Below are 13264 nucleotides of genomic sequence, written 5' to 3' on the forward strand. Positions count from 1 at the left end.
CAAGACTTGAAACAGGAAAATACAAAAACAAGTTTATTAAAACAGCACAAGCTAGATGCAGCTCAAGATAATGCCTTGCAACTACAACTGTTTATATATCTGGCTCAAAATGATTGTTATCAAACAGAAAAGCAGCAAGTACTTTATGAAATTTACAGAAATGTGTGTGTGGGGTGGGGTGAGGAAATAAACTCCACATCAAAGAGACTAAAAACTGACATTATAAGAAGACTACTCAAAGCTTGTGAGTATTAATTTGAATCGCTAAAACACTGCGACAGCCCTATGGTCCTCAAGGAGTAACAAGGAATAAACTATACTGAAACACTGCATTCAAAATGCCACAGGCATGATAAGCCAACTAAAACACTCATAAAAACATGCTACACCTCTCTGAAAATCTTGTTTACTCACTTATATGCACACACTCTCTCTCTCTCACTCAGACGCATGCATGCAAGCGTGGATATACACAAAGAGCGCTCCAGCTTGAAAAGCAAAAAGACGGTGAAGGATCTGAAATGAGAAATCTGCAAAAATGTCTGTTGAGATTTTGGCCTCTATGGAATTGAATGTAATGATCTTTCTGTATCCTTGAAAACAACCACTCATCAGTGCCCACTGTCAGCTATTTTAACATGCACAGCAGCATTTGCATCACAAGATGGGACTCAATGTTCTTTCTCATGAGCAAAGGGGAGTGTGTGAGGTGTGTGTATTCATAAAATTCTAAGAAAATGCATGAAGTCATAAACAACCACACCCACAAGGGAAAGCACATGTAAGTAATTGAGAACATTATGGGCATTTGTTGTTTTCATTTCATAAATACTGCTTGGCTTGATGACAACAGAGAAAAACTTTAAAAAGAAAATGAGGCAGATAAGTCTGTACTCACTGTGACATGCTGAACCTCTAATTAATGTATGTCTCCAGCACAGAAGTTGGTAAAAGGTAGGAGGCCCAGGTAACCCAAAACTGTGGCAGAAAATACACTCACTGACTGCATTTCAAACACATCATCTAAGCAGTAGCCTCATGAGTTGTGTAGTACATGATAGATTTTAATTCCTTTCAAAGGCATCACCGGATTGGTTAAAATTTACAACTTTGAAGCTAACCTTAAAATGCCAGGCAACTTTTAATTATGCATATTCAGGAGTAAGACAAACACACCTTAAGTTGCACATGTAATCCATGAGACTGTCAAATTAAAGTTCTCTCCTATATAATATAGAATATGGTTGAAAATTATCCACTTCCATGTCTCATCATATTTGCATGGTTGGTGTAAACTTCATTTTGAAGTACGATTTAAAATGGTAAACAATTTCACAATGGACAAAATTGTAAAGGTGATATACTCCTTCACGAAAGCTATTCTGACTCAGGATTTTATTGCAAGCTTTGTGTAAACATCAGCTTGTCACCCATGTGAACTTTCTGCCATGGTGGAGAAACTGTTTCTGTATATCCCAGACATCAGCCGGCTAACAGCATTGCTTCCACACACCCCACAACCACCACCACCACCAACAACAAACTCCAGCCCTAAGCATAAAGCCATGAGGTGTTTCCTTTCAAGGGAATGAATGGATCTAAATTCTCAATAAATATTGTAAACATGTAACAACAAACTACCAAGATCTCTGCCATGACAAACAGAATGCTGTGAAGATGAATACATTCATATAAATGTCTAATGCTAGTAGTTAGCAATCAAATAATAAATTTTCTAAAGAACAATAATGAAATATTTAACTGTGTTGTTACAAGCTAGTGCTGAGAAAGGACATGGGTTATAATTTCATTTCCACTAATAAAGTCTCATCAACATAACGGTAATAACATACATTTACCTGTCCAAAGTAAGTGTATCATTCCCTGGATACACACATACACACACACCTCCATGCATGCGCATGGAGCTCTAAAGGTATTATAACAGGTTTCCCATTATATAGAAACATGAGTCAAATTTACTCTAAAACTCTGGTTTTTCACTTTACTGTAGTTACTATAAATCCTGAAACATCAAGAAAATTTACCGAAAAAGTCTTTAGTCCTAAATTATTGGGTGTTAGGGATCTGAAATTGCAAATGAGAAAACTCGGTGGTCTCACTGTGCAAGATGCTTTGTAATAATCCAGAAATAAAAGGTGATTTTCATCATTGCTTGTTATTAAACATAAAACGCATACTGCTATATTAGTATATGCGTGAAAAAGAAACATCAAGGATAAATGTTGCAGTAAATTATAGTATAATATTAAGAAATGTCACAAAAACTATATAACTGAATCACTCAAGATTTGGAGACATTACTTGTTCATGTTTAGTGTTTATAGCTACAGGGTGGAGTAGGGGCAGATAATTGTAGTGTTTAGGTTTAGGATTTAGTTTTAGGGTAAAGTTTAGGGTTACATTTAGGGTATCAACTCAACGAAGCAGACAAAGTGATGTCATGCATCCTGCTCCACCCTTTAAGGGCCAGTAGCAGTAAAGCTATAATGCATTTTGCACAATTTTAAGGGTCTGAAAACTACCAATAATTTTAACTGGGAGTGTGAAAACCCTAGAGTATTGCATGGATGGGAAACTCTGGTTATGACAGAATCAAACAGAAGTAAAATAAATGTCAAATCTGCTGCTGCTCTTGAAGACTATTAAATCAGTAACAGTCTGCATGGTATTTCATTTTTTGTATCGTATTCTTATCCAGAAAGAAAATATCATATCTCACTCCCTTTAAAAACGAGGGTTTGCTATTATTATCAATTTTTGAAACAATCTTGCTTTATATGACCCCTATGTAAAACAAAAACAAAAACATGAGAAAAAGTCATTACTGGTCCCTGGATACTTAGCATTCTGCTGGCCTGAAGTGATTTCTGTGTATCATTGGAACTTTAATCATTATAAAATTATATAGGCTTTATAGGAAAGGATGTTATCACTTAGGTGAAATAACCAGAAGGAGAGAATAGCATAACGTTGTCTCGACAATTGTTCAATTGTTGAAAATTCTTCTGATTTAGGCTTCAACCTCGAAAACATAATCCATTCGCCTCATGATCGTGAATGAACGATTTCGACACATCGTCTGCTCATGGCTGTGTTCGTGGTCTGCTGCTTCGGTAGTCATACATAAAGCAAGTATGCACATAAAAAGAACAAAGAGATGCTCCAAACATACAGTGTTCTCGCTAAGCAGCTTTTTTTTTATTCGACAAGCTGTACTTCAGTACTGTCCCGTGTCCAGACAAATGACATGATTACCAACGTCGAGACAACGAAGTAAGAGACGAGCTCGAGTGAAGGTGCGGTTCTGCTTTTATTTATTTTGAATTGCTTAATAAATCTAAGTGTCATTTTCAAGGATAAAGTTTGCTGATTATACTAAAATTTATACAGAGCAAACATGCATGCTTGTAGACCTACCTGAAAACTTATAGATCTGAACAAAACTTAGCAGGCTTTGTCGAAGATCGATAAATGTCAACAGGCAACAGGTTTCGCGGGACAAGCGAACACAGTTTTTTACTCTCAAAAATTAAAAGAATCATTTTTTAAGAGGAAGATTATTTGAGATTCTTCTATAGTATCAGTATAGCTAACAAAATAAATTTAAATGAGATACTTGTAAGAATATTTAGTTAAGTTCAAGTTTAATAAGCATTTAAAGAATTATTTTCTGGAGGTTTAGCTTTCCTATTTAACACACTAACTCCTCCCCTACCGTCATCAACATTGATCAAATTACTACGAACAAACACAGAACACAAGCACTATGAGTTTGTTTAAGAAGTAAATGGTAATAGAGAGCTAGTCAGCTCATTGTGATATAAGTTTATCTTAAATTTAACTAACAAATTGGGTTTGGTATGGGAATAAGTGCTTATTGTGTCCCCATTGAGCACGACATGGGAGATAATTCTTTGTCTCGCACATGTACTTCCGGTACATATTCGCATGGTTGGTGTAAACTTCAGTTTGAAACTGAGATATGTCGACGGCTCCAATCGCAGAAAGAAATCAAGGTCAGATTTGGACTTTGCAAGGATTTTGTAATACTTTTAAATGCTTCCAATAATTTATCTAAACGATGCAGCATACAAAGAAATACTAGATGGGATTATTCTGCGCTGTTTTCCATGCCGACTTATTTGAGTTTGCTTTTGGCCTTTTTTGCATCTATATTAAAAAACAGTAATACACTATTCACCAATTACTATGACAGGCACATTGTGAGATTTTTCTTCTTTCCTTCAGATGAAAGATAGCTGTTTTGTTAACCTGTTTTATGTCCACAGTACTAAGAAATTAGTTGACTTGCAAGACATAAATAACAGAATAGTGAAGTTGTTAAACAAGATAAAGTTGACTTTGCTAAAATGTGAAGTGTTTAGCATGACAGGTATGGTTTTTTTTGCGCATTTACGTGACAGTAAGAGAAGAGAAGGGGAGGGGACAGACGAGGAGAGAGGGTGCATGCTTGAAAGAATGTAGAAGACTAAAATAGTTAACTATTGGGCACAGGTGCGTTGCTCTTCTCACATACAAAGCATCACAGTAAAAGGATCAGTTAATAGATATATCTAATTCAGTTATACCGACAGAGTTTCTTTTTATTTTTATAGATGCAACAGTATATGTTGGTGGCCTTGATGAAAAGGTCACAGAGTCCACTCTGTGGGAGCTGTTCTTACAAGCAGGCCCAGTGGGTATGTACATGTGCATCAATAAATCAAGTTTTAAAAGTCTGTTGGAAATATTATTTTGATAATTTATATTTCATTTATCATCCCTATATCATTTATTTGACATTTTGTCTTTTTTTTTTGGCATGGGGCAGGGTTTATTTAGTGCATATTTAGACAATCATACTTATGAGACATGGTGGTATCCCTATATATGCTAAGATACTTTTTACATATTTTGTTTTATTTTCAGTGAATGTGCACATGCCCAAAGATCGTGTGACCCAAGCACACCAAGGCTACGGTTTTGTGGAGTTTCTGGGTGAGGAGGATGCAGACTATGCAATCAAAATCATGAACATGATCAAGCTGTATGGAAAACCCATTAGAGTTAACAAGGTTTGTGTGTCCTTGCACAGTGATTTTTTTTTTTTTTGCCAGTTATGTTTCACTCAGCATTCAGTGCTAGTTTTTGGTCTACACTCTGTTTAGCTCTCCGCCATTTCCAATGCATAGTTTGCATATCTGCACTGCAACCACATGCAACAGAGAAATTTGTTTACAAGCATCACTGTTCCCTTAAAAAAAAAAAAAAGAAGTGATAGCAGACCTTTCTTAAATCATTTACTTTGTGCCCAGAAATAATCAGGAGGGAACTGACTGTGACATTAACATCTCATAGCAGTCTGATGAGTCTGTGGTATTAAAAAACATGCATTCACTGGGAAGGGTGTAGCTGAGATGCTTTTCTGTATATTATATGGAAAAACCTTAAAAATATAGAAAAAAGAATGCATGAAAATATGCCAGAAATTACTTGATACTTAGTTGCCTCTTTATGCTATAAGCATTAATAATGTCACCCTAAGAAATTCTTTGCATTCATGTTTTTGTTCCTTGCAGAAACCATTTAAATTTAAACTGATTTGTTCTTTTTTTCCCTAGGCATCGGCTCACCAGAAAAACCTTGACATTGGGGCCAACATTTTCATTGGTAACCTTGATCCTGAAGTGGATGAAAAGCTCTTATATGATACATTCAGTGCTTTTGGTGTTATATTACAAACCCCCAAGGTATGTAACGAGCCAATAAGGAACCCAGGCTGATTTTCTTAAATTTTGCTTATAGTTGTACATCCATCTTTATTCCACAAAGTTAATTTAGTTTGAGCTTTTTACATTTTATTTTTGTTAAGCAGAAATATAGAAGCTGCATGATTGTTTCTCGTCAAATATTACAGTTCCATAAATTTTTCAAAAGACATTAAAATTTTAATTTGTTTTAATCAGCTAAGTAATTTAAGCTCTTAAAAACTGTATGATAGCCCATTTCTTTGTCAGTTTTGCTTTCACTTAGTCATGCTTACATATTTCGCCATTGTTTTGATTGATTGAAGATTTATAGGGGAACTAACTCCAGCTAATTTAAATAGCAATTGCTCAGGACACGTGTCCCATGTTATTATCATTGAAACTGTGATTTCTGCTAAAAGTTGCAAAAGAGCACAAACCTCCAGTCACAAGATCTTATTTTTTATAAACACATGAATTCTGCTAAAAGTTAGTGAAGCACATCTGACTGGTGTGGACTGGTTAAAAGAAAAAACGGACAACAACAAACAGGGGCTAGTTATTTTGATGATGTTGCCTCAGGCACGTCGATCTCCTCTTATCTTGAAGCAACTCCACCATAACCGTATTGTCCAAGGTGATACCATGTGGTCCGAACACCTAGTGTCAAACCAACCCAGGCACAGGCCAGTTGAATGCCCAAGCAGCAACACCTGTTTTATATGAACCAAATGTCTGCGTATACGTGTAATACAAACTGCCAAACCAAAAAATAAATGATAGCAGTAACCTTCTTTGAAAAAAGAGAGAAGAGAAAATTGTTGGTATGCACCATAGAAAATCAGTTTATGTTCCATAGTGAGATTTGTTTTCTGAATGTGTATTGCAATATTGTAACTTGTTCAGATTTATGGTTGGTAATATTTGGCATTAATAGCTACTTGTTCATTGGTGATAGATTTGTCTTTTGGGCCTGGATCAATTTAGATGTTAGCATGACATAGTCTTACATGAGGTGATATGGTCATGGTGGGGTTGATTAAACTCAGGCTTGTGGTTGATACGACTGGGATGATATGGTTTGTGTTCAAAATGACCAGCGATCGAATGAACAAGCATTCTTTTGCAAAATGCACTTTATTTTACGCTGTTTCTGCAAAAAGTTGTAATAGAGGACAAAAGGTCCTCCAGAGGCAGTTTATTTTAACATGTACTTATTTTTTTCAACACAGTTTTTTCAAGGAATTTGTAATAGAGTACAAACTGTCAGTTGTAAGTTGTGTTAAAGCAGTGGTTGTAATAGAGATGATGTTTATACAATGAAATATGGCCATAAAAGTTTTTATGTCATTTCTTAGAGAATGGTCATGCAGTATGAAAAGTCTTAATGAGGAGGGTTTATTGTAGTCAAGTAAAATAGTAGAAGACACTCTAAATGAGAATCTTGAGCATCTTGCCACACAAGACACTTCATCCTATGTAAAGAGAAACTGCACCTTTAATCAGAATTGTGCTTTACATGCAGGCCTGTCCAGATAAAATATTAAATAGCTGTTAAACCTTTGCTTTGAGGATCAGCTAAATATTTTGTCATATGGCCTTTGCCTTTAAGCTTGAAATTTGGGACCATTTTGGGGCGCCATCACAACATTTGATCATATTTAGTCTCGCCATACAGAAGTCTTCTGTAATACTGAGCATGGCTAGCTGCAGATCCTTTGTAGTTTTGTAAGCTGAAGCTTCAGGTCTAGTCACTTAAAGAAACATCTGCCAGCCAGTCCCACATTATGTTGTTTGTATTATTTCTAAAGAAATGCTGTAAAGGCTTGGATGCAGCTCTTATATATACTTTAATCTGACCACATTGTTGTCTTCCACAGATTATGCGTGACCCAGACACAGGTAACTCCAAAGGCTATGCTTTTATCAACTTTGCAAGCTTTGAGGCTTCAGATGCTGCTCTGGAGGCCATGAATGGCCAGTACTTATGCAACCGCCCCATCACCATATCATATGCTTTCAAAAAAGACACAAAGGGCGAGAGACATGGCTCTGCTGCAGGTATGCAAAGTTTATTGATGACTAGAAATAGCCTTGATGAGGTGGCTAGTGACAAGGAGTCTTACTGTTTGCTGCACTCTGGTTAGTGTGTGAAGGTTCATATGCTGTTGCTCACTTTGCAAGTTCAGGGAAATGTTAAGCATACTATTCTGATACTTCTATCTAAATTGAAGCAAAAGCCATGTGCCATTTCCATGACCGACATAGAAATTCACTATAAAGTATTGGAATCTTTGCTTGCTGAGCAAGAAGGGGTAGAGGAAAGATTGGAAACAGCATTTTTTTGTGGGGGTTGTTTGTTGTTGTTGTTTTTTTTTTTTTTGCTTTGTTGATGGGGGAACTGCTTAGTGCGAATAGCCAGATGTGAAAGTGATTGACATTTTTGTTTTTGTTTTAATTTTCAGAACGACTTCTGGCTGCTCAGAATCCCCTGTCACTGACAGACCGTCCTCACCAGCTTTTTGCAGATGCTCCACCACCTCCTATGCAGCCTCCTGGGCCTCCCTCTCAATCAGTTCTTGTCCCACCACCCCCTCCTCCAATGAGCATGGGAATGCCAGGAGGTATGCCACCATTGCAAGGTATGAACTTGTCTTCTGCTACGTTTTTGTTGTTTCTTTCCCTTCCTTCCACCTTTCCTCTGATGTGAACTAAAAGGCAAATAGTTTACCAGAGTTCATAAATGTTATTAGCTTTTGGTTTGAGCTCACTTGAATCATAAGAATGATATTGAGCTGGTAATTATGTAATCCACAAAATTATCTTGTTTACCAAAAAAAAAAATTTAAATAGATCTGTAGATCGGCCAAACAAACTTATAAAATGCATGAAACTCGCTTACTTCAGTCCATCCTAATATTACCTAAAACTAAATAAAAGTCTAGAATAGGAGTTGGCAGGCTCCAAGACAGCAAGAGCAAGTGATAACAATAGGAAAAGAGGACACCAGGAACAGTAAATAACGCCTGTGGCATCATGGACCAGCGACCCTCTCACATCCTTCACTCCCCATATTCCCATTCTCTTACAGTGTGAAATTGCCCTAGGTAGAAGCACGTTACCCTACCAAATCAACAACAGATTGGCACACTTTCGAACTGCAAGCCCTCATCTTTTTTATGTAGAAAGAGGGCTGTGTCAGGATTAATTTGCTGTTAAAGTCACTTTGTGTCTGGGTTTGGAAATGCTTCAGCTAGCATAATTATTGATTTTTTTTTTCCCCCCATGTTTCATGTGCATAATAATTGAGTAACAATAGAATAGCTCGTCACACACATTTACGTCACATGTGCACAGTTTTGACCTATTCCTGTGGATGCTGATTTTTGAGGAACAGAAAGGGTTAGCTGCTCCATTATTTGGTGAGCTATGTGTGTCTTGTGAACTTAAAGCCAGTCATTTGAAAACTGAATTGGCGCTTGAGTCTTGAAGTTAATGACTTTTTTTTTTCCTTTTGCTTACCAGGAGGAATGCCAACAGGTGCCGGTGGGATTCCTCCTCCACCAGTTCCTCCAGCTCCTTCCAACATGCCTCCTCCTCCAATGCCTCCATCAGGTGGCTTTGGAATGCCGCCAGGAATGCGTCCTTCACATCCTGGTAGGATATTTGACTCAAAAGAAGCATACCTGGATGTGAAAACTTCATGGATAGAATCTAGCTTTTTTTCGTTACAGTTTATTATTTCTGGATTTTTCTTTTGTAATCCTTGTATCATCTTCTCGATACTTTTGAGAATGAACATCATACACAATTCTGTTTTTGGCTTTGCAGGTTTTGGCAATCAATACCCTCCTCCACCACCTATGTCTATGCAAGGCCAGGGACCTAACAGCTCAGGAAACCAAGGTAACATTATCTCTCTTAGGATGCAGCTGGATTATTTGTCTTAAAGGCTGAAAATATAGCTAATGGGGGCTAAAAGATATTTCAGTGTTATTTTAGTAACATCAACTGGAAGACTGTTTATAACAAAAAATTATTGCTAAATCTGTCTTTCTTTCTTGTGTCTTATGGTCATGCAGGAAGATCTGTTGTCATTAGTGAATGTAATGTGTGGCCTTTCATAGTTTATCTTATTTTCGGTAATTTTTCTTTGATTTTATTGTTTGTGCTTTCTGCTGTCTTGTCACTCAAATGATCATTTATCTTTCGTACCTCTTCTTTTTTGACTGCAAAAAAAAAAAAGAGTGAATAATTTTTTGCCATGCAGTTCATTAGCCCATATCAATTCCAAGTTATGCTAGTTGAAATTTGGAGAAGTGGCTAGAGCACTGTTGTCTGAACCCAAAGCCATTCCAGTTTGAAACCTAAGTGGTACAGCAGGCTTCTAATCAGCAAAGCTGTTGGGAATGGGTACAAGACTCTGCAGAGGGTTGAGGTAATCAGGGAGAGATAGACATCACCCTCCTATAAAACTAGCCCCAAAAAGTGTGGTCTCTATCACAATTCACCAAAGACCAGAAAGCTATGGGACTGCCTATTTTTTCATTTCAATTTAAAACATGTTGAGATACTAATCGCTACTTATGCAGATATTAAGTATATTAGCATGAATCTCTGACATTTTTCTGCACAGGTCAACAGAACCAAATGGTACAGCAGGGAGGCATGGGACCAGGCAATTATATGGGGATGGGAGGCCCCCCACCTCCACCACCAGGCATGCGGCCTCCACCAGGATGGAGAGGTCCCCTCCTCCTCGAGGACCTATGGACTTCCAAGGTTGGCCCACATTGTATTCCTGGTTACATTTGTTACTGAATCACTTAGGGTTTTCTTTCCTAACCTTTGAATGTCTCACTACCTTTTCTTGTGTTGATATGTGATTGGTTGCTGGCACGCTGAAAAACAAATTCTAGTTACATGTTCGTTTTGTATATAACTGTTGTGAGTTTACTCCCTACCCTTCGAAAGCACACAATACTTTTGATGCTAGATGTCAAATATATGAGATAAAAAAATTCAGTATTACATTAATCTGCCTTTGTTGTAAAATTTATGAAACGGCTGCTTCACATCTTTTATCTCCAATGAGCATTTTGGATGCATGTGAGTGGAAGCACCTGTTAAATGTTGGCTTTTCATTTCATTTTAAATTTAGAAATTTTTGGAACTGGTTATATAACCTTGCTTGTGTTATATGATTTTGTGTAGGACGCAACATGCCCCCAGGAATGCGAGGTATGCCACCAGTTCCACCACCAGGAATGCGTGGACCAATGCCTCCACCACCAGGCATGAGACCATTTCCACCTGGCATGAGGCCTCCAGGTCCAGGAGGTCCGACGGGAGCACCAGGTAGTCAAGGGGGACCTGGAGGACCAGGTGGCCCTCCTCCTCCACCAAGATTTTGATGAAGCTTTGTTTCATATGGGAGAGAGAAAGTGCAAGTGAGAGAAAAGTGCTACAAACTGCAAGGAGGTCATTAATGAGACCACATATCTGACCACGTATAATTTCCATATTATACATTTCTGTCAAAGGAACTGTTGCCATCTTCACTAAAATGTGTGCAGAAATATTTTTTGAAGGCACATTAGCAGCTGTAAGATTTTCCTGAGCTGGCTAATGTGAAATTTCTTCCTTTGTTTTGGCACTAGTTAATTGTGTCAAAGACAGGTATTGATTCCTCATAGTGCACCAGTGACCATCACATCCTTTAACTTTGAGGTTGGGTAAAAGAGACTTTGAAGAAATGTGCATGAGCTGTAGTACTGCTGAATGGGGTGTATGTGCATTGGCTGTGTGTGCACCTGCTCTTGTGATTTGTTAGATTTATTCGTTATTACATATTACTACACTTGATCTGTCAGAGTTTGTTAAAGATTTTTCTGTAAAATCATTCAGTAACAGAAAATTGTGTTAAGCATAGGAGGAACTTTAAAGAGTATGGTCCTTCGTTGATAACTTTTAAGTTAAAGTAAATTTGTCATTGAAGGCAGCATTTTAAAATTCTTATATTTTAAATGTAGGCTTCCTTAAATATAAGCTCAATATGTTAAAATTCATCAAAGGTCCTTACATATTTTTTCACTTCCTTACTACATCTTAAAGGGCGGTCTGGTGGCGTAATATAGTCTTGGTTCCTGGCTTCGGCTTAAAACCCACCTTCTCTTAGCAAGTTTGAAAAAAATTGTACACTTTGGTACACAAAAACATCTTTTATAACATATTGAAATAAATGCGTAATTATCACACATTGGTTTTTTTTCCCCCCTTCTTTTTGTATCTTTTTTTTCATTCCAAATGCTGGATTATTTGCATGACATAGTACATGTTTGTTTTCCACAGGAGGACAGAGAGGGAGACAAAAGTTAACATTCATTGTGTAAATTCTTTAAGGTGCAAACTTAAATTCATTGCAATAATACTTTTAAAGAACAAGCTTCAACCTTGGTATTGTGTTTCTGTTTGAGCATTTAATTTCAGCATACTGGCTGTATAGTACCTTCTTCAGCCAGCCACTCACATATTCTTCTTAGAAAGATAACTTTTACATTTTCTGAAACGTGCTGGCTGTTTGTTAACAGCTGGTATGTGTAATCAGAATAATAATTAGAGACCTTAGATAGTCCTGTTTCCCAAAGCCAGGCTTGCAGCATTTTACAAAACCTAACTACGTTTTCCAAAATTTTCATGCAGCAACCCCTGTCCTCTGCTATAAGCACATGTCCAGTATATACACAATGTCAATGGTGTGGTGAGTGCCAAAGGCTCCATAGATCACAATCTCCACAATGTGCACCCAATGCTCCTTGCATTCTTTCAGTTTAAGCTGTCGCTGTACGCATGTCAGTTGACATGATCCACCTGACATTGTGGCTTTTGTTGAGGGAGGAGCATATGGTCCAAGTGAACATGACACAACTGTCTAAATCAAGATCTGGTCTTCAGTGCAACACTAATGCAAGGGACAAGTTGATTTGGTTTACAGGCAAAAAACAGAATAGCTAAGCAAATTAGACTGCTGATAAGCAAAGTGCAGGCTTACTACAACCAAGGATCTATAAATCTCTGCTGAATGCCACATACATAAAAAAATCAGATCTAAGATCAGTAGAGTTGTGTGCTGATCATCAGTGTACAGTGCCAGTGTCCTGTTGGTATTTACCTGGTATAAGTGATCACATCAAGAAATTCATCAATATGGACAATGATGGTAAATCTTATCTGCAATCTAAACGGTAAATAGATCCACAAATGCAATGCTGAAAGGAGTTGGACTACAATTGGTTAGGATGAGGGACATAACTCAATCAAACAAAAAAATATATAAATGTACATAATATAACTATTGCCATGAGGGAAGTTCATCTCTTATCTGGCGTTCACTAAAAATATGATATTTGGTACGTGTATTTTAAAAAAAGGGGGAGGCAGATAGTGATTAGAGAACTGGTTTCAGAACTAAGAGGACGCTGGTTCAATACCTG

At 37.3% G+C, this 13264-nt stretch overlaps 1 protein-coding gene across 1 annotated transcript; it reads left to right on the forward strand.

Annotated features, from left to right (window-relative positions):
- The first annotated feature begins 3925 nt into the window (after nt 1-3925).
- Nucleotides 3926-12222, forward strand: LOC112556712 (splicing factor 3B subunit 4-like). The gene is made up of 10 exons (XM_025225959.1): nt 3926-4040; nt 4641-4724; nt 4954-5099; nt 5646-5774; nt 7652-7832; nt 8237-8413; nt 9297-9428; nt 9603-9677; nt 10408-10553; nt 10986-12222. Exons 1-10 carry the CDS (start codon nt 4007-4009, stop codon nt 11070-11072), a joined length of 1191 nt encoding a protein of 396 aa, XP_025081744.1. The 5' UTR covers nt 3926-4006; the 3' UTR covers nt 11073-12222.
- Nucleotides 12223-13264: the final 1042 nt, after the last annotated feature.

The sequence above is a fragment of the Pomacea canaliculata genome, linkage group LG2 (genome assembly GCF_003073045.1).
Source record: "Pomacea canaliculata isolate SZHN2017 linkage group LG2, ASM307304v1, whole genome shotgun sequence".
NCBI lineage: Eukaryota > Metazoa > Mollusca > Gastropoda > Architaenioglossa > Ampullariidae > Pomacea > Pomacea canaliculata.